Raw genomic sequence first — 24,768 nt, forward strand, 5'->3', positions numbered from 1 at the left:
TGAAAGTAAGTTTGTGTTTCAAAAAAAATTTAAAACACCGAATTCTCTGGCAAACTTGTCAACTTCATTGCCAAAAATTTCTCATACATTTTCATAACCAACCCACTTTCATGTAACGAAGAACTCAATCAAAACAATACATTAAATGCCGACATATGCTATTTACTCGTATAGTTAAAAAGCTAAATAAATTAAACATATTTTCAAAATTATAAATTTATATTTATTTGTTGATTTACTTTTTATAACTATTTTAAAATTCATATTTTTACATTTTAAAATATATTTATATTTTAAAATAAAATACATTAGTAAAATTTAAAACTTAATTTTTAATCACAAAACAAGTCTAAAATATGATTTTTAAATACGGAAAATTGTAGTTATTAATGTTTGAAGTGATGATTTTTTTTATAGAATACTCCATATATTCCTATTTGAATTCTTTATGTTACTTATTAACTCAAAACATATATCAAGAGTTATATCTGTATGTTTGTAGACTTGATTTTAGCGTTACATCCTTGTTTGTAATTTTTTTTTCTATTTTTATTGAACTTCTGTGTTATGGATTTAATATTGTAACTGCATCCAAAATTTCTTGTCTCTAAAAAATGTTAACTAATCATTGATTTTATAATATTTTCGTTAAATCTACTATTACTGAGATATGAAATTTATCTAATATATTTAGTTGGCAAAACAAATCTCTCTAATTTTATTTATTACAAACAAATTTTTAGAAACCTTTCCTGTGTCATAGTAGTCAATATCTAACAGTTTAATTTGACTGTTTATTACGTACTATACTGGCAATACAAATTGTGTTTGCTATAAGTCGATCGCATTGTCATAACCCAGGTAAAATACTAAAGTATCATACTAGGAAAAATACTACGTTGTGTTAGAAAGTAGCATATATATGTTGACGCAGGTTAAATAAATCATTTAATGTTGTGGTTATGCATATTCTTCACAGATACTGCTCATGAATAATCCGCCGAAGAGAGAGATTTGTGGGGAAATCAAAATTAAAAAAGCAACAAGTCAAGTGTAAGATTTGGGAGACCCACCATTCATCGATGAAGATTTCCCCGTCCCACCTCTTTTGACATCGTATTTGATTTTATATCTTCCACTGTTATTTCCTTCTCCTTAACTTTATTAATCATTATCTTTCTGGCTAAAGCTTTTGGAAAACAAAATCGAATACATGATGGAAGGAAGTCACGAAGCTGCCTGGAAATAAATAAGAGATGGAAATCAAGAAGCAAAGGTGGCGAAAGTAAACATCATATATATGGGTGAAAATGAAACACCAAATGTATGTTCCGAAAGAAGACGGTGAGTAAAAAGTGGGATGGAGATGAAGTAATGTCAATTTTCATAAATTTTAATATCTTTCCATCCGCCGCACACCCTTTCTATTCGCATTTATAAAATGATGCTTACATATATACATCTTTCTTTTTATTATATCTACTTATTAAGTTATTATATTTTATCTTAGTCAGGAAATAATATTTATATTTCATTATTTGTTAAGTTTTATGATCTTTTTGTAATTTAAGTTTTATAATATTATCCAAATATAATTTGTAATGAGTAAATTTGCTTATCTATCTTATATGTCACTAATATTTCATTTTACTTCCCATGTTAGATATTTTTCACCGACTTATAATATAGTAATTCTTTTGAAATATTAATTAATATCAACTGAATTCTTATTACAGAAGTCAGATTAATTCCATTGTCTAATACATACCAAGTAAGATTGATCAAACAAGTTTCGAATTGAAGCTTCAGATCGGATGAACTCACTTGTTTTGATTGTTATATCATATTAATTTGTTTTAACTTAAAATTAAATAAATAGTTTTATTTGTATTTTCTAATGCTGTTCAAATTTATCTTCCTTCTAATACAAATTATATTATCACTATTAAATACCGGTAATGTGAAATGTAACTGGAAAATGTTCATTGAATTTATAAATTTATAAATATTTGTAGTGAAGAACATTCCCCACACAGAATAAGATATGATTTTGAACTATATGTAAAATATAAATAATTTATTTATCATCAACTAGTTTTAAAATAAAAAGTTCTTAAAATTTATCCATTTCAAAATTTGTTTTCACACACACACACACATATATATATATATATATATATATATATATATATATATATATATATATACATATAGATATTCAATAAATATTTTTCAAACGATGTAAAAAATTTAGTTCAAACTACTAGGTCTTTAAGCCCACCAATTTGTTTAAATTTAAACTTGCATAAAGTTCTTTGATAAAGAATTTGCTTATAGAAATCACTACGACGTTTCTGATAATTCATATGTACTATGAAGTCTTAATCACTTGCTGAACAAATATTTATTTACATTTAGCTTTCTTTTTCGAATCTGTTTCAAGAAGATACTAATTAATAATTAAAGAAATTGAAATGAAGTTTGGTCCTACCTTTTTTGTGCTGGTCCTGGTTAACTGGTTTCGTATTTTCCCAAAATTTAAGCCATCGCTTTTCTCAAGTAGTTGTCAATTACTCTAAAGAGAACGACCTCACATAATTGTTTTAATCATCCATGATAAAAAATAATGAGAAATTTTTTTTTTTTGTTTCGAATGGCAAAGACTAATTGATGTTCACCAAATTTTAGCAAAAGAAAGCAAGGTTAATTGATGTTTTGGTTAACAAGATCAAGTGAGTTTGGACTTTGGAGTTAGCATGTTCGTCGACAAAAAATTTCCCGCAATCTTAAACTCATTATAATTTTTGATAGTTAAAGGTTTAGGAGTCTTTACTTTCTCCATTTTTTACCAATAAGAAAGGCCGAGGGTGAAATTGTACCTAAGTATAGTCCCCGTTATTTTTTTATTTTTTTATTTTTTTTAACACGTCCCTGTTATCAAAGTTACATTTTTCTTCGTAGACAATAAATATTCATTTGAAGCTGTGGGATTTGATCTAGACTTGCAAAAATATAATTTCACGTCAATTGTTCATTGTATAAGATATAGATTAATGGGTTGCAAGCCACATAAAAAAATTAGGTGTTGAGTGAATAAACCAAAAACTTCTTATTTTACATGCTCAAGCACATGTGTATTTAAATATATAAATTAATATTTACCTGAAAAATCTTATTAATAACACTAATTTTTTTATATATAAAGATAGCATTTATGAAATAGAAAAATGCTATGAAATAAGCATACAAAAGAAAAATAATCTGAAATAGCATTTATGAAATAGAAAAATATGAAATTACTATAAATACCAAACACTAAACTCTAAATCGATTTTTTTTTCCTTCAAATTTTTCACTTTTCAATTTTTTTTTTAAATATTTTGATAATAATATTATAAGTAATGATATATTATTTATATATTTTGGCAAATGTTAATTTGAGATTTTCATTCTTGTGTATTATTTTTTAAACGATAATTTCTTTTATTGGTATTTGAAAATGTTTTTTTATTGGTTACCCAATTCAAATTCATATTTATTAACCAATTTATTTTGGTATTGTGTTTGAAAAATCTCAGGTAGCTTGAAAGATAAAAGACTGGGTTATTTTGTTACAATTCGAATTATTCTTGAAATTATTGATGTCTTAAATAACTAATTTTCTTATTGCGTAAAATATTTTTTTGAGTAAAATAAATTCTTTTGGATTTTATATAATATATAGTTGTAAAAATAGCATGTATATCTTACCTAATTTATAAGAATCTTATAAAAACAAAAATTGATAACCAAAATATGTTTTAGATACTTAAGAGTGGTTTAGTTTTTAGCACCGATTAATGGGAGGTCTATAATCATTGTTAGAATTATTTAAAAAAATATAAAACATAATATTATTCAGACTTGTTAATTAATAGTATCAAAATATTAATAAAATCAAACATTGGGAGATAACAAGCTAACCCATTAATCTATATCTTATGCAATGAACAATTTTTGGTTATATCGTAGTTTAGACCATATCGTTAATATAAAGTAGCCGTGCAAACTAGAAAAAATGTTGTTTCAAATTAAGTCAATCTTATACACTTATACTATACAGGCTTTTAGTTTTGTACAAGAAAACCTAATAGTTTATTTTATTTCGGTTTTATAACTATGGATGTATATTTACAGTGCCGTGCCTAGATGTTTGGGGCCTAGGGCTAGAATAAATTGTATATAGAATTTTTATATGAAAAATATTTTTAGTCATCGATATGAAAAATCTTTTTAGTTTACTTTGAATTTCTAATGGTGTATCCATTTTCTATATTTGTTTTGTTAGTTTCATTGCTTAGAATTTTTTACTTAGAAAGCTTAATAATAAAATCCAGTGTAAAACAAAGGCTAGAGTAAAAGCGTTTCCATAATTAGTAATAAATATCTATTACATAAAACCTTACAAAACATTATGTATTTAATATTTATAAATTCATATGAAAAATTGAACATATTATTTCTTATAAGACTACAAACTTTATTAAACCAAAAATACAAGATTTAAAATTATCTATGCAAATTTTATAATTATTTAATTAAATATGTGCTTATTTAGATATGTTGAATGATAAGCTTATAAAAATAAAATCATACAAGCTAAAAGAAGTTATAATTCAAAGTCTAAAAATTAAATACAGAAAATAATAGTTTTATGAAAATATATGATAAATTAAATCTAGAAATCTAAAATAACATGAAGTAAATCTAAATAGCATAAATAAATTATTGTTTAGTCCGAAACTAAAAAAAGTTTATATATACATATATTATAACCAATTGAAAAGAAGGATAAAAATAGAACCCCTAAAATGTGTTATACAAATTTGAGCGTTTAAGACAATTGTCTTTCTCGTAAAAAGGTAAGCACGCCTCTCTATATTCACACGTTGAATCTGACAGTGACAGTGAAAGTTCGAGAAACAAGAGGAACAAATAAAAAAGAAATGTACGGGAATAAAATAGCAGGGATGGAAATGAATGGTTGTTCCTTATCAATTTTAACAAGGAATAATTTTGTTCTTTAATTCTCTACAAAAAAAAAAGAATGAAAGAGAATGAGAAGAAATTATTATTCCTTGTGAATTGTGATTTTTTTAGGAACATTAGGGAATGCATTATTACTCGCCGTTCCCTTGTCACCATTCATGCTTTAGTATGATTCACAAAATTGGGATTTAAAATTTAAAAATCAATTTTTTTATCACTTAAAACGTTTACAGATACAAAGTGATAAAACAATTTTAAATTTGAGAGGCAACGAAAAAACAAAATTTATCGAAGTGGAACCAGTCCTCCCCTATCATTTAGTTGTTATCATATTTTCTAAAATAAAAAAAAAAATATATATATATATATATATCATTTCTGAGGACTATTGGAAAAACTGGAACTATAGAGAAAAATTAGCATGGTTCTTGGGTACAGATAACACACACCAATCGAAAAATGATCAAAAGAAATTTAGTTAAAAAAATATATATATATATATATATATCGTACATGCATTATGTCTGCTTGAATTGATACATCTTTCTTCGGGAAAATTATTCCCTTCTTTTTAAATTTATTATGAAGATACATCGTCTTATATCTAAAGCGAGCATGCTAAGGATCGTCCACAAGAAAATGATTATTAAAACTTAACATTCAAAATATGATTCATGGTTTAAAATTTTTGTTATGACAAAATACAAATGACTAAAAAATCATCTAAATAAAAAATTTAATTTAAATAATTATTAAGATTAAAATATATATATTGTTTTAAACTACTAAACTATATACCATACAAAATACATAAATATTTTAATTTTGAAATTTACTTTGAATTATTATTATTTTTGATAAAAGCTTTGAACAAACATTGACAACTTAATTTTAAAAAATTATAAATTACTAAAACTATTAATCCTACAATAATTTTTTTTCTTATTAGTAATTTAAATTTTTTGGTATAAATGATATAAATGATCAAAAAAAATTTATGAGTAGGAAACATCATTTAATAGACATTAATATTAAAAATAATATATATATATATATATATATATATGTTAACATCATTTAAATTTGACAAGAGACAAGAATCTGAAACTAAATGTTAATTAGATTGTTTTTTAATAATAAAAATGGGCCCCTCACTCCCTTAGTAAGCGAAACAATTTGATAAATTAAAAAAAAAGGAGTTAAAAGATGTACTTAAGAATATACAGAAGAGACGTTAATAATGATTAATTCTAATTAAAAAGAAACCAAAACAATAAATAATAGATATTAATATTAAAAATATAATATGTATATATGTTAATATCATTTAAATTTAATTATATATCCTATCAAATAGAAAAAAATTACTGTTTGAATAAATAAAATTGATTTATATGTTCGCACCAATTTAATTGTATATGTAATAATTACTGATTTTTAATTATTCAATATGTATTTATTATTTCATAATATATAAAAGCATATAATACATAAAATAATTTATATATAATGATTATTCTGCACTCTAGTTTTAAATTTTAATCAAATGCAATTTGGTCTAAAGATCGTATACCTCATGACTCATGAGCATCCAACTTTTGCTAAAGTATGGATTTTGAAGAGTTTAATATTATGAAGAGTCCATACTATAGTTTAACTTGCTTTTGTTTTGTTGATATGAAAAATATTGTTTTTCTGTTGATATGAAAATATAAAACAGAAATAGCCAACTTTTCTTTAATATTTCCAAATGAGAACTATAATTAACTAGTTATTTTCTAAATGTTGGAAGACAAATAGCCTAGTTAACTAACTATATATTCTATCTATACTATGCTACGTACTTTCTTGACAGGTGGTATTTCTTTCATTTTTAGATGATGTTTTATACACATAAATTAAAATATTTAATTTTATATATTTTCTTAACAAAAATGTCATTAAATATCTACTTAATTATAATTCATCTAATAAAAATAAACTGCAGAATAATAAAAATTCATATAAACTAAAATTGATTAATTTTACATTATCTTTTAAAATGACAATAAAATGTCAAATATTAAAAATGGAAGGAGTATTGTTTATTATGATCACACATGGTTAAACCAATATCAAACTATGAGATTCCAAGAGCGGATGTAGGTTTATATTTAGACGCGGGACATATCACATAGAAAAATTACATAATAAAATCAAATTTGATGTGGAGCACGTGCCCCTAAGATTAGCAAGGAGAACAGCTTGGTAGATATCAAACATGGCGATATAATAAGCTTACCTAACATGGTCTGGTTGACCGGCCAGTTATATTATTTAAAGGAAACTTAGGCAAGCAACGATTTCAAAAGTTTTAAAATTCAATTTCCACTTAGTTTTCAGCATGTCATTACACAACTTTGAAAATTCGTGATAGAGAACTAGTCTGGAATTGTAGTCATATAACTAGCAAAAATATATTCTAATCTCCTATATATTAAATCATAGAGCATTGGTTAAATGACAACCTTGTGAATCATGCTTACGTGTCAAGCTGAGAAAGCTCCTCGCTTTTTTTTTGAATGGACCGACTTTACTAGGATAGCAAGGACGGAACATTTAATAGACGAATAAAAACTATAATATATAGAACATAATATGTAACTAACTAGCCAATATAAATCTTTTATTAAATGTTTTGCGAATGTTTATACAGCACATAAATAATTAGAACCGTCCTTCTTTTCATCACGTGAGTCCATTTTTCATATTATTGATAATATTCTTTAATCTCTGCCACAAAACATAAGCTTTAAGCCTTTAACATGAATTTATTCAAATGAGAATATATATAACAATGGTGGCTGTCACAAATTTCAACAAGCAAACGTACAAGTAAATACTCAACAAGCACACATCCATATGTCTCGAGTTTCTATAGTTAGTAATTTCAAATTTGTGTTTTATCATGCGTAAGAATATATAGAATTAAATGTACCCATATACGTTATTTCCTTTTGTAAAGCCTTCTGGTTGCTATATAATAAACGTAGATCTACTCTATTCCAACATCCAATCACACCAGCCTTACTTTATTTGTTTTTCTCTCTTAGTATAGCTTAGCAAATGGCGAATTTTAACTTTGTTTACGGTTAGAAACCCTATAAGTCTGTGGAAAATAAAGTTTACAATCATACGCCTATAGAAACAATATTCAGGTTCGTCTCTCTATTGACATGGTTCTACTTGATACAAAAGTGAGTGAATCATATGATTAACTTATATACAATGTGTTGTTCATAGATATTGATGGGGAGCGTGTTTTGGTGTTTGATTTATTTGTTTGTTAATAATTTTTAGTTTATCTTCATTTTAAACTCCTTAAATCCTATTAGTAGTTAAACATATTTGTGTGTTTCTTAATTAGGGTGATTCAAAATACATCACAACCACTAGGGTTCACAAATATTATTTGATCCTGCCATACAAGATTTTCAATCGATGTAAGCATCAGATAGGAGAAAACTTCTTTTTAATTTCGTATTCATATTGTGTATAATCACATTTCCTTATACTTGTATCATTACATGATTCCAAAAACCTCATTTTGAAGACTTGATAGTTATATTGAAGATTCAGCGAAAATAGAATTTGGCATCTGATGTTAGTTTTAATATTTATATTTTGCAAGTTGTTTTTGTAGACAAGGTTCTTCATTTTTTCATATTTATCTGCTTATATAATATATTTCCTGAATCTATACTAATTGTGAGATTATATGACACAGATGTCTATAAGAACGTATATTCTGAAAAATGAATTCTGGTGGTCCACAACTTCTAATGTTTTTTTTTCACAACTTCTAATGTTGTTCTTTGTCTATTAAGATTATGGTGAAGTGAGTGGGGTGAGGTATTTTTCAAAATATATAAAACTCAACTTTTTAAGTGTTATTCTGTTTTACTACTAAAATATGTTTTAGTTCATTAGGTGTCTTCAAATATATCACAAACACAAAAAATTCTCAAATTTTATTTGATCTTGATATACAAGAAATACAAGATTTTAAATTGAGATAAACATCTGATGGGAGCAAATTCATTGTGTCATTTCGTACTCAAATATTGTATTTTACATTGGCTAATATTTATACATCACTTGAATGTCTTTCTAAAGACATCCAAAGTTTAATTGAAGATTCACGAAAACAGGACTTTGGCATCCACATTTTATTTTTAGTTTTTACTGAACTATTTCCAACAGACATTTTTCTTCAAAGTTTTTATTGTTATCTCATTCAAAATTGAGAAATTGCACCCAATAGCTAAGAAAAAAATAAAATTCATTATCTAACTAAAATCCCATCCTCTCTCCTCTTTTCTCTTCCTATCTCTCTCTCTAAAAATCTAATTTCTCCTTTTTTTTGTTATTCCCTAAATAATCCCTTCAAAATTTAACGTTTCTTGCTCTATACTAACCATGTCATATATAGATTAGAAACTAGATTATAACTTACTTATATCACACTAAAGTTTTCAGCTATAGTACATAGGATCTACCGTATAAAAGGGGTATAAGATTGTTTACTAACCTGCAATAGTCATTCTCCGGAGATGACAAAAAAAAAAGTCATTCTCCAGGAAGCAAGTTAGCCAAAAATAGGCATCAATCCACCTCCTCTTCTTTCGATGTCGTATATCCGGCGTTTTGGAGCTATTCGTGATCCAATTTGTTTTATCCGAATAATCAATTATCTGAATCGATTCGATCCTAGCCCCCCGAATATTTGTTACTCTGGATATCCGGAAAACTTTAAAATTTTAACCGGATATCCGATTCAATCCGCAAAAATAAATAAAAAAATAAATAAAAAAATCAAAAAATAGTATAAAATAATAATATTTTACTACAAAAATAAAAAGTTACTTACTTTTCTAAAAAAAAATTATAACTAATTTAATAAATTTAATAAATAAAAATATTGTAAAACTTAGGTAAAATATAATATTTATATAACTTATATATGTAATTCATTAAATATATGTATATATGCATGTAACGGACCAGATCGAGTATTCGTTCCTAAAAATATTAATATTTATGATTTTCTTCATTTCTTATGGGTATTACATATTAGTATTTGTTTAGCTTTATAGAGTTACGTATATCCGAACTTTCCGGTTCGAATCAAACAGATAACAAATCAAATTAAAATTTACGGATAATTTCTCCAGCCCTACCCAACATACAGAAGTCATCGTTTATAACTTGAAAATAAAAACAGAAGTCATCGCTTATAACTTGAAAAGAAAAATAACTATAAGTATAGTTCACTCCGCGCAGGGCGCGGGTCATCACCTAGTGGAATATATATAATAGAAACTTTCGAGCCTACAACTACTACCGATAACCAGAGCCGTGCCTCAGTGAGAAAAATTGAAACATTCGCTTACGGCATCAGATTTTCACAAAAAATTAAGGTTTATGTGACTAAAGCACTGTGGTAATTAGAATAAAAAGAAAAAATTGGATTTATGAGGAACACCATGAGTTTCTTAAATAACAAAAATGAAAACAGTTGTTAATTATTAGAAAATAGAATAGTTAGAGTGGTTTTTGAAATATTGTTAATGCTAAAACAACCAAAATTTTACATTTGTTTGAATATTACATAAGAAACATTGACTGATTTAATTATTTTATCTATAAAAATTAATTATAAAATTGAATTATTAATTTTTATTTGTCAAATTAAAATATATATTTTTGTAATTAATATTTTTTTCAGTTTAATTTACATGTTTCTACTCTATAGTAATAGATATTATTATTATTTTTTATGCCCAAGTTTTTTATGAAATAATTTTTCAATCGCTTATGGCATATATAAACGTTCTCACGATTCTGCCGATAATAAGTCAACATTGAGAGGAGGATGTGTATGATTATTTTGACTTTTACTAAGACTAGTTTTGTTATATTTTGCTATTTTCTCCTCTTTCTCTTTTAAAATAGAAAAATTCTATATAAAAAAAAAAGAGTTCTGTGCTAATGTATTATTGTAAATAACAATTTCTAAATATAGAAGAAAATTGAGTAATGCATGTAATTTTTATTATAAAAGAAAAAATATAAATGGATTGGAATAATTTTATTTCTAGATACTATTATGTATGTGAAAATATCAATGAGTTAGAGATGCAGTAACATTTTTTTTTTTTGGTAAACACGGGTTAAATTAGTAATTGGGAATTGGCCCCTATCGTGGATTTGAAGAAAATTATATTTTATTATCATTAATTCTATAATATTTAATTCATGTGAAAAGTAGTTCAGACACACTTTAAGTCAAGTTATAACCTTCCCTTTTTCTTTCTTTATTCAGACAAGTTATAAGCTTGTAGAGACAACATTAAACAAACACACACCAACAAAGATTTTCTTTGTAACCTCGTAAGAGCATTAGATCATGACAAGAGACAAGAATGTGAAGCTAAATGTTAATTAGATTGTTTTTTAATAATAAAAATGGGCCCCCCACTCCCTTAGTAAGCGAAACAATTTGATAAATTAAAAAAAAAAGGAGTTAAAAGGTGTACTTAAGAATATACATGGGAGACGTTAATAATGATTAATTCTAATTAAAAAGAAACCAAAACAACAAATAAAGACATGTTGAGTGTTTTGAAGACAGTGATAACCTCTGACCTCTGTCTAGTGATATTCGAAGCCTTGCGATTAATGCTAATTAAGGATAGTCGTCGTGCTTAATAATGGTTATAGGCAATTAAAAACTTTAAATAAGGTTCTTTTCACTATTTGAGCCGTTCCACACACACACAAACAAAATTTAAAAGGTAGTAGTCAAATGCAATCTGAATTATGATATCTTTATTCTCACTTTTTAAAATTGACATATATCACATATCCTAACAATAGTTAACCAACTCGACATCATAATAGAACCAACTCGATTAAATTAAATTTAAACAAACGGATATAAAACTAATGTTAGACTATATACGATCAACATTTACTTATCATCTAATTTAGTTGAATCATAATACATTAACAACCCGATTTTGTTTCGCTTAAAGATAAAACACATACAATCATTATCTTGGTTTAATAAAATAAACATAAAAGACATAGAGCCGGTCCTACCAAAAATCAAATAAAGGCCGGAATAATATTTTTGTGCTTTGAGGTGGAGACGAACCCAGCTTCTCACACAGTAGAAATTTGTCTCAGAACTGTTACGCTAAAGTCACATTTAGAAATTTTGTGATCTATTAAATAGTTATTCTTGTGCGGCTGGAAGCCATGCTTCATCTGCTTGAGCCAGGGCCGATACCGAAAAGACAAATATTATATTCAATTAAATTTTTTTGAACCAATTTCAACATGATAAAAACATACAATGATTGTCTTGATTTAATAAAATAAAAATAATAGAAAAATATTATTTGCGTTAGTTTTAACGCGGATTGGATCCCAGTTTTGAGTTATTTTAAAATGAATTATAGAGAAAATGCAATATTTACTTTAGTTCTATATTTATAATGCAATTTTGCCTTGTTTCAGTAGTTTACGTACTGACAATAACATGAATATGTAACATCATATTTTCTCGAAACTGTATGTAACATCATATTCATTCGAATATTTGGTTCAGTTGATATTTATATATTTAAGCACTTCCTAATGAGAAAATGTGTTCATAATTGCAAAAATGTGTTACTGATCATTTTGAATAGTGATAGTGAAAATAATAAATGAGTTAACCATAAATTTTTTTGAATTTCTTCCTTTCTCTGGGTGGTCTTTCAATTTGAAAAATATGCTTTAACAAAATTCCAAACACAGAAATTTCTCTGTCATATAAAAAGTGTATAATATAATGTGGATTCTAGTTGATATACTCGAGAGAAATGTGAAATCCAGGAAAGAGTCAAATGCAATGTGCTAGAGAAAAGGTTGCGTTGAACCAACGGTGGCCCTGTTTATCATCTCAGATACCTACTACAATTAAATGCATTTTATTTAGGCGATTTATTTAGCAGACTCTAATACCATCTCCAAAATCAACACTATAACTTCAGATATATAATTTATTTGCTCTTCAGAGCATCTCTTAAAAGCAAAACATCAAATTTAATTTCAAAATTATTTGTAATTTACACTATGATCCTTATATATGTCATAATTAATATAAATCCATAAAACTTTTATAAATAACAAGCACATATATATAAATATTATAGTAATATTAATTAATAAAATTTAACACTAAAATATAAAATTATAAATAGAAATACATAATTAAATATTAAAGTAATATTAATTAATAAAATTTAATACTAAAATATAAAATTATAAATAGAAATACATAATTAAATATTAAACTGCAATCAAAATATTAAAGAAAAGTACAATTTAACACTAAAATATAAAATTATAAATAGAAATACATAATTAAATATTAATCTACAAGCAAAATACCACATTATTACATAAAATCACTTTCTTAGTACTCCATTTTCGGTTACACAAAATTTGTATGAACAATATTTTAGAAGTTCCGGAGCAAATTTACTATATTATTAGTGTTGTTATAATATTTAAATTTGTGTAGTAAAAATTATTAAGTTTCTTTTGTAATATTCTTGTCGTCTAATTTTACTTTTAAAACATTATAAATCTTATTTTATTTTATTTTTAATTTTATGTGTAAAATTTAAATTTATAAAAATAAATTTGAAATGTTTAAAATATACAAAAGTTTTAAAGATTAAAACGATGAATGAGAAAATACTTAAGAATAATAAATGTGATGTATAAGTAATTATAAAGATCAAAATGCATATAAAAAGATTAAACTTCAAATTTAGAGTTCCGAGTAATGAAACTCACTTCTTAAAACTCTAAATTTGAATTTTTGAAGTTTCTTTTTGGATAGCAAAAAATTCTATATTTGAAGTTATAGAGTTTCTCTTGGAGATGCTCTCAAAAAAGAATTTCAAAACTTCAAATTTAAAGTTTCACTACTCAAAACTCTAAATTTGAAATTTTATCTTTTTATTTGCATTTTGGTCATTATAATTAATTACACATCATATTTGTGATTATTATGTATTTTCTCATCTATCGTTATAATCCTTATAACTTTTGTATATTATTAGTATTTCAATTTATTTTTATAAATATAAATTTTACACATAAAATTAAATTAATTTAAAATAAAATAAAATAAGATTTATAATATTTTCAAAATACAATTAGACAACAAGAATATTACAAAAGAAACTTAATAATTAAAAAAGAGATCCATGAAGACATAATTATTTATACAAATTTAAATATTACAAAAATATTAATAGTCTAGTAATTTTGCTCCAGATCCTACAAAATCTCTAAAATATTGTCTAATCAAATTTTTTTGTAACTAAAGATGAAGCATTACGAAAATAATTTTATGGAATAATGTAGTATTTTGATTGTAGTTAAATATTTAATTATATATTTTTATTTATAATTTTAAATTTTAGTGTAATATTTTATTAATTAATATTACAGTAGTATTTTATGTACGTGCTATATAAACGTTTTATGGATTTATATTAATTATGATAAATATAAGGACCACAGTGTAAAATACAAATAATTTTGAAATTAAATTTGAAGTTTTGCTTTTGGAGAAAAATATCTTAAAACTTCAAACATAGATTCAAATATGAATTGCTTTCCTTTCCAAAAAAAATTTTCAAATTTGAAATTTTTATGAATGAAACTCTATATTTGAAGTTTCACCACTCAAAACTTCAAATTTGAAGTTTCATATTTTTGTTTACATTTTGGTCCCTACAATTACATATAACAATTATGATTCTTAAATATCTTTCGTTTATCTTTTTAATCCTTGAAAATATTATATATCATAAGCATTTCAATTTTTTTTTTATAAATTCATAAACTTAAAAACAAACTTTAAAATAAGATTTAAATATTTTAAAACAAGATTGAGACAATAATAATATACAAAAAAAAATTAAATTTTTTTACATGAAGACATAGCTATTACAAAAATTTAAATATTATAACAACACTAATAGTTAGATAACTTTGATCTGGAATATCCAAAATTTCCAAAATATTGCCAAAACAAATTTTGCGTAACCGAAGATGGTTATTGTTGTTTTTGATGTTTTTCGTACAATTCTTTTTTGTTCAGATCGAATGTATTCACGAGTATTAATATTACCGATAGAAGTTAAGTATTTTCTTTTTTACTTTCTTGTTCATATCTAATGTATTTACAAGTATTAATATCACCCGATTCAACAATTTTTATCTCATATTATACAAGTTAAAAAAATAAAGTGAGTCATTTTAGTGCAAAATGCACTAATTAATCATACATACATTACGTAAATAATTTTATAGAATAATATAGTATTTTTCTTGAATTTTAATATTAATTATGCATTTCTATTTAAAATCTTATATCTTTAATGTAACATTTTATTAATTGATATAGTTTTTATATTTTATATATGTGCTAGTTATTTATAATTTTTTATGAATTTAAATTAATTATGACAAATACAAGGACCATAGTATAAATATAAATAGTTTTGAAGTTAAGTTTGAAGTTTTGGTTTTGGAGAATAACACTTTTAAATTTCAGATATAAAGTTTTAATTTTTTTAAAATTGAGTGTTTTTTTGGAGATGTTTTAAACAAATACTATTTTTTAACAAGTATTATATTTCCCTTAATCAAGTGGGCTTTGGCCTAGTGGTAATGGACTCACAGCTGTGAGTACTGCTATGGGTTTGATTCCTCTTAGCCATCCGGAGCGTCTTAAATGGTAAGAAAACGCGGATCCTGCGGATCTCATGGTAATTAGTCATTGAATCTAAAAAATTTTTGGGATCATACCACGGTTATAAAAAAATAATATACATTCCCTTGAGATTACTTCAAGATTAGTTTTATAACACACTCGTAGTCGGAATCCTAATATATTGGAACTGGAAAACACTGTAGAAATAACGGGATGCACTAAACGGTGAAAATCCAAAATTTAAAGCAGGCCGTTAGTGCCTAATATTCGTACAATATTACGAGAATTTGTTAGAAAGGTTATGAATCTTAGAAATGATAGGTTGTGTGTGTGTGAATGCGTAGAATTGAGATAACAAAGTGATACATAATTTAGTTTGACAATAAATAAACATGAGCATGCACTTTTGAGATCTAGTAATGGAATCATATCGATGATGTAGGCCACAAAAGAATAAATAAACGTTTAATATCTGGTTCGTATTTGTGCAGTGTTATAATCAATTCCAAACTATTTAAAGCATATTATCCTTGGTGGGGTATATGATTAAATTTCATACATTCTTTTAAAAGAAAATAACCTTACTAATATATTTAAGGCTTTGAATGTTACGATTCACCCCGCACCGCACTGCAGTTGATGGTAACAAAAATCTTTACATACATCATATATCTATATGTTTTTATTACTATCAGAACCACATTGCACTTGTACCGTTTGTTCTGCACCGCTCAATTCGTTGTTATCATTCGGAGCATAATACATATTCCCTCTGTGTTTCTTAAAAAATATCAATCTGACTTTTTTACACAGATTAAATAAATTGATAAAAAAATATTTTTATCCATCATTAATACTTTAACAAAAATTCACTTTTCAGTTAATATATTAGATTATAAGATTAAAAATAAAATATTATTCATAAATTTGCATTTAAAATGTAAAGCGAAACTTTTTATAAAATAAAATTAAAACGTTAAAATTATTTTATTTAAGAAATGGAGGAAGTATACAATAATTCGACGAAGATATTGTTTACACGCCTGCAGCCTCTTTCCAATAAATTTAAAACATTCCTTGTATAATCATTAAAATTCACAAAGTTTAGATAACCAAGCTAACTTTTTTTTTTTTTTTTTGACACTAACTAACTTTACAGTATGTAACAAATATCTTACTTAATAAATAAAATTGATTTATCTCTCTTCTCCTGCGTTCACATCATCATGGAAGCATATGCTTTTTGTGACACCTGTCAACTCCTTATTTTCTACACAATCCCGTGTTTTTTCTATCTCAGATTGGGCCACACTATTTTCTAAACCTCTTAATCCAAACAATGAAGTTATCTGGGCCTAACATATCGCCAGTAGGTTTTTTTTTTGGAACCGTCTTTCAGTTCACCGTCGAGTAATGTTATCTCTTGCATTCAATCGGCTATTGTAATGCACATTAACAGCCTTTATACCACTCTCTCCACTCCTTCGCATTCATTATCTCAGATCCCTTTGCATGATAACACCCGCATTGGAGATCTACAAAATAGAATTGGCGAGAATACACTTTTCCCTATAGAATTTACCTTTTCCTTTTGTGAACTAAGCCCTCAAGAAAAAAAATACATGTGGAATCTATTGTTGGAGGCCCATTAAGACAATGAATTAGGCCTACTTTGTTTGGAAACCCTATATATCTTTTTTTCTATAAATAAGAAGTTACTTCCTTATTAGAAAGATCTTCTCTTCATTTTATACAATCTTTGATCAATAAACTCTTTTTGATGTTTATTTCTCATTTGATTCTTTCAAGATTTCTCCTAAACCTCAAAAATCAAATCTTTATATTTAGATTCTTTATTGTATGATTCCAACAAACATCACCAGCATAAACACCGTTTTTGGATCAAACATCCATTGGTTTGATTCACTTTCGTACAAAATTTATCCATTTTCTGTGGATTTGAAGGTTTTTTTTTGTTTGGTTAAGCGAAGAACCTGATCATAGCTTTGTTTGGGTTCCTTGGTGGTGATACTACGGTTGATGCTTTATTCGTTGATCTCGAGCCCACTGTTCTCAATGAAGTCTGTGCAGGAACTTACCGTCAGCTTTTCCCTCCTGGGCAGCTTATCTCTTGGAACAACTTTGTCGAAGGCTATTATACTGGTGAGGAAACCATTTCCTTATCTCTTCTTCTTACTGATTCTTCAGATGGTTATTAAAATTTATGTGGTTGCAGTTGGAAAGGGTATTGTTGACCTTTGTCTTGATGGTGTGATAGAACTTGCAGGCAACGATAGTCACTTGCAAGTGTTCTTTGGGTTCTGGTTTAGGATCTCTGTGTTCGAACGTTTGTTTGTAGATTATGGACACAAGTCTAAACTTGGAACCACCTCTTATCCTCTGGTACTTTTCGAGAGAGAAACACATTACTAATTACATTGAAACTAGAGCCTTCCCAGAATCTTGGTTTTTATGTAGTACATTTTGATTTCAGGTTTCTACTGCTGCTATAAAGCCTAACAACACAGTTCGCTTGCCGCATTCTCTACTTGGAAAATCCCTCCATTTTACTAAATTTTGCGAGCTCAATCTTGCGGTTGTGGTGCGCTGAAGTTTTACCTAAAGATCGACCCAAAAAAAATGTCTCCATTTTTTCTTCATTTCTCGAAGTCACCACGGTCGTTTTTGCAGGTGAACCTAACGAATCTGGAACATATTAATGAGAAGCACATGCATGAAGGAACATAAGGAATTGGTGATGAGGAATCTGCCGAGCCCGCCAGCAGCACGAAGAAAGGAGCAAAATGCAGTGGCGACGGAATCAAAGCAGATACCTGGATGTGTCACACATGATGTGTGATCTGTTTGGATGATTTCGAAGTAAAAGTCTTTAGGATTCTGGTGGGATGCAAGCACGTGTTTCACGTGAGTGTATAGACTCATGGTGTTTTTGCAAGTTCATGTGTCCAACTTGCAACGTATCATTCCAGTGATCGTGCGTTTTGATAATATCCAGCGAGATCTGTTTCAACTCTTAGCTTTTACCACTCATATTAGTTAGTAATAAACACTCCAGTTGCTATTTCTGTGGTAATTATTTTCTACCGTTTAGGTCATGACCTACCCTCAGTTTGGTCTTTCATATTTTTTTATCTGTATGCTTATAACCTTATACAAAGGTTGGTGATTTTTTTTTACTTCAAGATCAATATATACTTTTGCTTTTGTATTTTTTATATAGTGTTCTAAATTTATAAATCCTCTCATAAACAAAAAAAAAACAATGGTTATCTTAATAAACTAAATGATTCTTTGAATCCATATCACAATTTTCATTGAGTTTCTATAAAAAATACAACATTATCCTACTATCACATTTCTTATATGAATTTGTAATTTATAAATGATAAACTCATGCGTATCCCTGAAAATACCCTAACGGGATATACCGACAATGCAAAGTATATGCAGCTCCTTCACGTCAAATTATGCATAAAGAGGATTCATTCATGGGTCGAGTGGAAGTTGCATTACGAATGATGTTCATTATTATTAAAAATGTATACTCTGAAACTTAGATAAAAATACAAAAAATGTGTTTAGTATTTATAGGTTACATTGGTTCACGAGTTTTCGTTGGATAATAATAAATAATTTAGTAAAAAAAAAATGAAATCATGAGAAATATAAAACTAAAACTTCACGACAACATTTTTAGCCATATATTATTTTGTTTACGCTTAATTTTGTCAAACATTCTATAGCATTTTGATAGAATATTAAATATTATATATTTAATATATAGTTTTTTTTAAAGAACATACTTAATATGTACAAATGATGAATTGAAGAAAAAAAAATGCTTTCTTTAAATAAAAATTTAAAAATAAATGATAATAATTAAAAAATAAAATGTCAGAGAACATATTAATAGCAAATAAAAACTAAAACACATCAAAATGTAAACAATCATCAAAGTTAAACAAATATAATATTCCTGCCCGAAGAGCGGGTAAACCACTAGTATTATAATAATGTAGACTTAAGTACTTAGATAAATAAATACGGTTTATCGAAGTAATACTAATTTATAATTATTGATACGGTTTGGAGAATCCCCTATATATTATTTGAGAAGTATTGCAACATTTTTTGTAGCCACATGTCATCACTATAATGATTCTTAGAATCCGTAGAGAAATATGTTAGTCCATCTAAATATATAATAAAGTTTTTATTAAACTAACCATAAATACATTATTAATGTGCTTCATTATTTCCTTAAATAAAATTACGAGATGGCCTAATGTGGCTAAAGTATATATGACAATTAATGATTTTAAATATTAAAGATTTGATAAAAATAAGTGTATCTTATATTATTTTTGTTTAATTTTCAACTATTACAATAAATTAAACAGCCATATTAACCATATAATAAAAATTAAAATTTTTCTTTATACGTTATCTTTTGAATTTTTAAAAACGAGTATAAAACACTAAAATTGTTAAAAGTCTCACATTCAAATTTTGTGATCCATGGTTTAAATTTTTTGTTATGACATGATAAAAATACATAAATATCTTAATTTTGAAATTTACTTGGAACAATTTTTATGATAAAATTTTGAAAAACTATTGACAACTTAATTTTTAAAAATATTATAAATTACTTAAACTAATAATTCTATAGTAAATTTTTTGTTATCAGTAATTTAATTTTTTTGCTATAACAAATACAAATGATAAAAAATATATGAGTAGAAAGCATCATTTAATAAATAATAATATTAAAATATACTATATATATGTTACTATCATTTAAATTTAATTATATACCATATCAAATAGAAAAAAATATTATTTGGATTAATAAAATTTATTTATATGTTTGCACCAATTTAATTATATAAATAATAGTTACTGATTTTTTAATTATTCAATATATATTTATTATTTCATAATATGTTAGAAACATATAATATATAAAATAATATATATATAATGTTAATCCTAATTCCGCGCAAGGCACGGATCTTTAACCTAGTGTCTTATTGTATCCTAAGCAATTACTATTATCGTAAATAATAAGTGATCCTTTCTATATAAATAATTAAGGTCCTTCGAAATTATAAACCTCTTACTAGTAGGTTTGTATACAGTTTACTTTAGAAATACGAATTCTGATCGTTTTAAAACTTTTTGCAAAAGAAAAAGTTCATTCGAATGTTGATTATATATCTGCCTTTACTTTTTGGTACATCTTTTAACACACGTAAAAAGGGAAATATTACAGATTAATATAAAACTATGTGAATAAATCTAGAAATAATTATTCAGTTCAATGTCTTCCAAGTTCTAACATGCTCTCCTAACGGGATATACTGCTTCCTTTGGATAAATTTACAGAAAATAAAATGCTCAGAAAAGGTTACGATATGTATTTTTAGAATGAGTAAAATCGTAGTAGTAAGACCATCTGCGATTGGGGTTCTCTCCACTGAGGTTTTTAATATATATATTATGTATATATATATACATGTATATATATATATATTATATATGTGTAAATAATTGTAGGATATTGTGGATATATGTATATATATATATATTATATATATATGTAAATAATTATAGGGTCCACAATTATTATGGAATCCCATAAATAAAAGATTTTAAGGATTTTTAGAGCATAATTAACGGAGCACCTATAATGGTGGGGTCCGTTAATTTTGCAAAAACCGATCACAAACCATATCAAACTAGGATCGATCTTATAGGGGTTTTTGCACTGTTCACGGGCTCCACGGACACGTGGCGGTCCGCAATGGGTTCGCCTATAATTTTTTTTTTTTTAAGAACCCCTCAGCGTTAATGGTGCTCTTAAAACCGTCTTTTAAGAATCCTTACTTGTGGAGTTCCAGAAAAATTATAGACTCCACAATTACTTATACATATATCTATACTATTAAAGCAGGATCCTACTGTCCTTTTTACCTTAACCTGCCATTTTCTTTATTAACATTGCATGTTTCATTAAAGGCAATCAAGTAATATTAATAACATATCTATATTGGGTCATTTTTTTTGGATCCAGTCCACATCAGATCTCTCTTGGGCCCTTTGGGCCGATTAAGAAATCAGATCCAATTCTCACATTTTTTTTCCTTTGGGCCCCTGAGTCCAAGTTCAAATAATTTTTTTTCAACTATTCTTAATTATTATTTTTTTCTTTTCTTAATATAATTTAAGCATTCATAAAAAAAATTGAATTTTTTCATTGAAAAGTATAAATCTTTATTAAAAGTATATAATTTTTTTATTAAAATATTAACCACATAATTAAATTAATTTATCAGTATTAACCACATAATAAAAGTATATAATTTTTTCATTGAAATGTATAAATTTTTATTAAAAAGCGTTTCTCTGATCTTACAATGAATAATTGACTAGCGAAGTAGTATAACAATAGAGACAGGAAGAGTCGAGAAAAACTCACCGGTGCTGCTTTCTCGACGTTGCTCCGGCGCGTCGCCTATCACGAGCACCAAATCTGGTCTCGTCTCAACTCAATGACCTCGGCGTACCAACCTCAGCAATCTCTCGTGCTCTTTGACATGGACCTGAAACCACCATTAACCTCTGGTTCGCCGACGTCTTCTCACTCCGATGTATCTCCAGATCCTTGTTGGCCAAGTATGAGTGGTTTGTCAGTGAAATCTCCACAGACGGCGAAATTGACATCATCTACAGTCTCGATTGAGGAAGAAACTGTTACCCAATCAGATTTGCCGTCTTCTCTTCCGGTAGTGAACAATGGTCCTGCAGATACAAGCCATCAAATAGAAGGCTCGGTTGTGAAGGAGAACATCATTAGTCTTCCAGTACCTCCATCTAGCTCAAAATCAGAGGTGGCTCCTTCCTCTAATCTTCCCAACTCTCGTCTTGGAGCTTGGGCTCATCCAATCAATCTCAATTCTCTTTCAACATCAAGGGTTCACTCTTCAATCCATGAAGTTGACGGAAGAGTAGCTAAAGACGGATATGTTCTAGAACTCTGGCCGTCTTTAAAAGAATCGCAAAATGGTCAAGTGAGAAGGGAAATACTTGAAGCTCCAATCTCCAAATCTTTTCCAGCTGTGGCACAAGCTCAAAACCCGCAAGACAGGAAAGAAGATGCTCTTCGATTTCCATGGGCAGCGAAAATGAATCCTGCTTGTAGGAATCTCTACCGAGCAACAGAGCCTGAATACTTAGAAGATGGTACTCCTAAGGTAACTATTCCAAGGCATGTTCTCTTGCAAGGATTACAGAATCAAAAGGAATATATTTTGGGTCAGTTCTATAGATGTTTGCCTCCGCCTGGAGGTTTAATTTATGCAGTCTTTAACAAGTTATGGGGAAGAAAGTGTAGAATCACTATAAAGAAGTTGGGTGAATCTAATTACTTGTTTCATGTTCCTGATGAAGCGACTAGAACTTGGATTCTTCAAAGGGGTCTTTGGCATGTTGATGACTGTCTAATGTTTGTTGCTTCATGGAAACCTGAAGCATCCTTAGCTATCCCGGAGATCAAAACAATCCCAGTGTGGGTAACTCTGAAAAAGATACCCAACATATGTTACTCTATTCCTGGAATAAGTCATATAGCCTCTGGTTTAGGTGCTCCAATGGCAACTCACAAACCCAGGTTAGACCCCATTCTAATGGGTGAAGCTAAGATTTTGGTTGAGGTAGAGTTAAGCAAAGCATTTCCTTTGAGAATCGCTGCTAATGATGAAAACGGTTTCATTTCCATGGTTGATGTGGAATACGCTTGGCTGCCTTCGAAGTGCGGTAGATGTGGTCAGCTTGGGCATAAGGTCAAGCGTTGCTTACAGGATGTCAATGACTCGCATTTAGTTGCTCCCGAGGTGATTGAGACGGCTGCTATCATTAGCGATGTGGTTACGACCACTTCGTTTGTCACTGTTCTTGAATCTCCTCAGCCCGACACTACTTTAGCGCCGGTTTCAGATATTGAGGTATCTCCTGACATTCTTCTGGATACACATAATGAACTGAACTCGGTTGATCCAACTCCTGTTGCGAAAGTGGACAATCTCATCACACTAGCTACAATCTCTGTTCTTGAAGACATGTATGCTTCCATAGCATCTCAACCCGATTCTACACCAACCGACATCAAAGATACCATTGAGTCTCCAGTTTTGGAGTCTGCCCAGATTTTATCAGTTACCAACACCTCTACTGCTCATGCGACCTCTACTGTCCAAAAGGAAAGAAGTAGAATAGCTGAGTCCGACCTTGGTTCTAACAAGTTTGCCTCGTTAATCACTTTGGAAGAAGAAGGAGATTCAACAGATTCAGACAAAGAAATTGATTCTATGAATCTGTTGACACCTTCAGGAAAAAGGATTCTTAGAGAGAGACCAGTTAAACCATCCACAAAAGCTAAGGAGATGCATTTGTATTCTTCGGCTCGTGGAAGAGGAAACCGAGGTCGTGGAAACCGAGGTGGACGCGGCTAGAATTATCCTCTTCATAGTATTCTAAGTCGATCGAAGCACATGTTCGATTGTTTTCTGGTTCATTTTATGTTTTCCTCTCTTGTTATCATTTGTTAAAACTGTATGACTTTGGTCGTAGCATGTATCGTCTATTTTTTTAAAAAAAAAAGTAGTATAACAATAAAAAAAAAAAAAAAAATTAATTTATCAAAGTTATACCAACTTAATTCATTAAATAAATAAAGTTTAATTTTGTAAACATAAATAGACATTTAAAATGAAATACGATAAATAAAGATAAAAAGTTTAATTATTTTATAAAATAAAGCAAAAATATATGAAAATATGACATTTACTAAATATTTGTCAATTGAAAAAAATAAAAAATCTGCGCTTTTAAAG

The 24,768-nt window shown here is 27.4% G+C and overlaps 2 protein-coding genes across 2 annotated transcripts; both read left to right on the top strand.

The window, feature by feature from the left end:
* Window positions 1-1,310: 1,310 nt before the first annotated feature.
* Window positions 1,311-18,464, top strand: LOC106330911 (tubulin alpha-3 chain-like). Its single transcript, XM_013769300.1, has 4 exons — window positions 1,311-1,344; window positions 17,840-18,016; window positions 18,090-18,256; window positions 18,348-18,464. The coding sequence occupies exons 1-4, from the start codon at window positions 1,311-1,313 to the stop codon at window positions 18,462-18,464; spliced, it is 495 nt and encodes a 164-aa protein (XP_013624754.1).
* Window positions 18,465-22,360: 3,896 nt separating this feature from the next.
* On the top strand, window positions 22,361-24,387 carry LOC106330912. Its single transcript, XM_013769301.1, has one exon. The coding sequence runs from the start codon at window positions 22,429-22,431 to the stop codon at window positions 24,385-24,387; it is 1,959 nt and encodes a 652-aa protein (XP_013624755.1). The 5' UTR covers window positions 22,361-22,428.
* Window positions 24,388-24,768: the final 381 nt, after the last annotated feature.

The sequence above is a fragment of the Brassica oleracea genome, chromosome C3 (genome assembly GCF_000695525.1).
Source record: "Brassica oleracea var. oleracea cultivar TO1000 chromosome C3, BOL, whole genome shotgun sequence".
Classification (NCBI taxonomy): Eukaryota; Viridiplantae; Streptophyta; class Magnoliopsida; order Brassicales; family Brassicaceae; genus Brassica; species Brassica oleracea.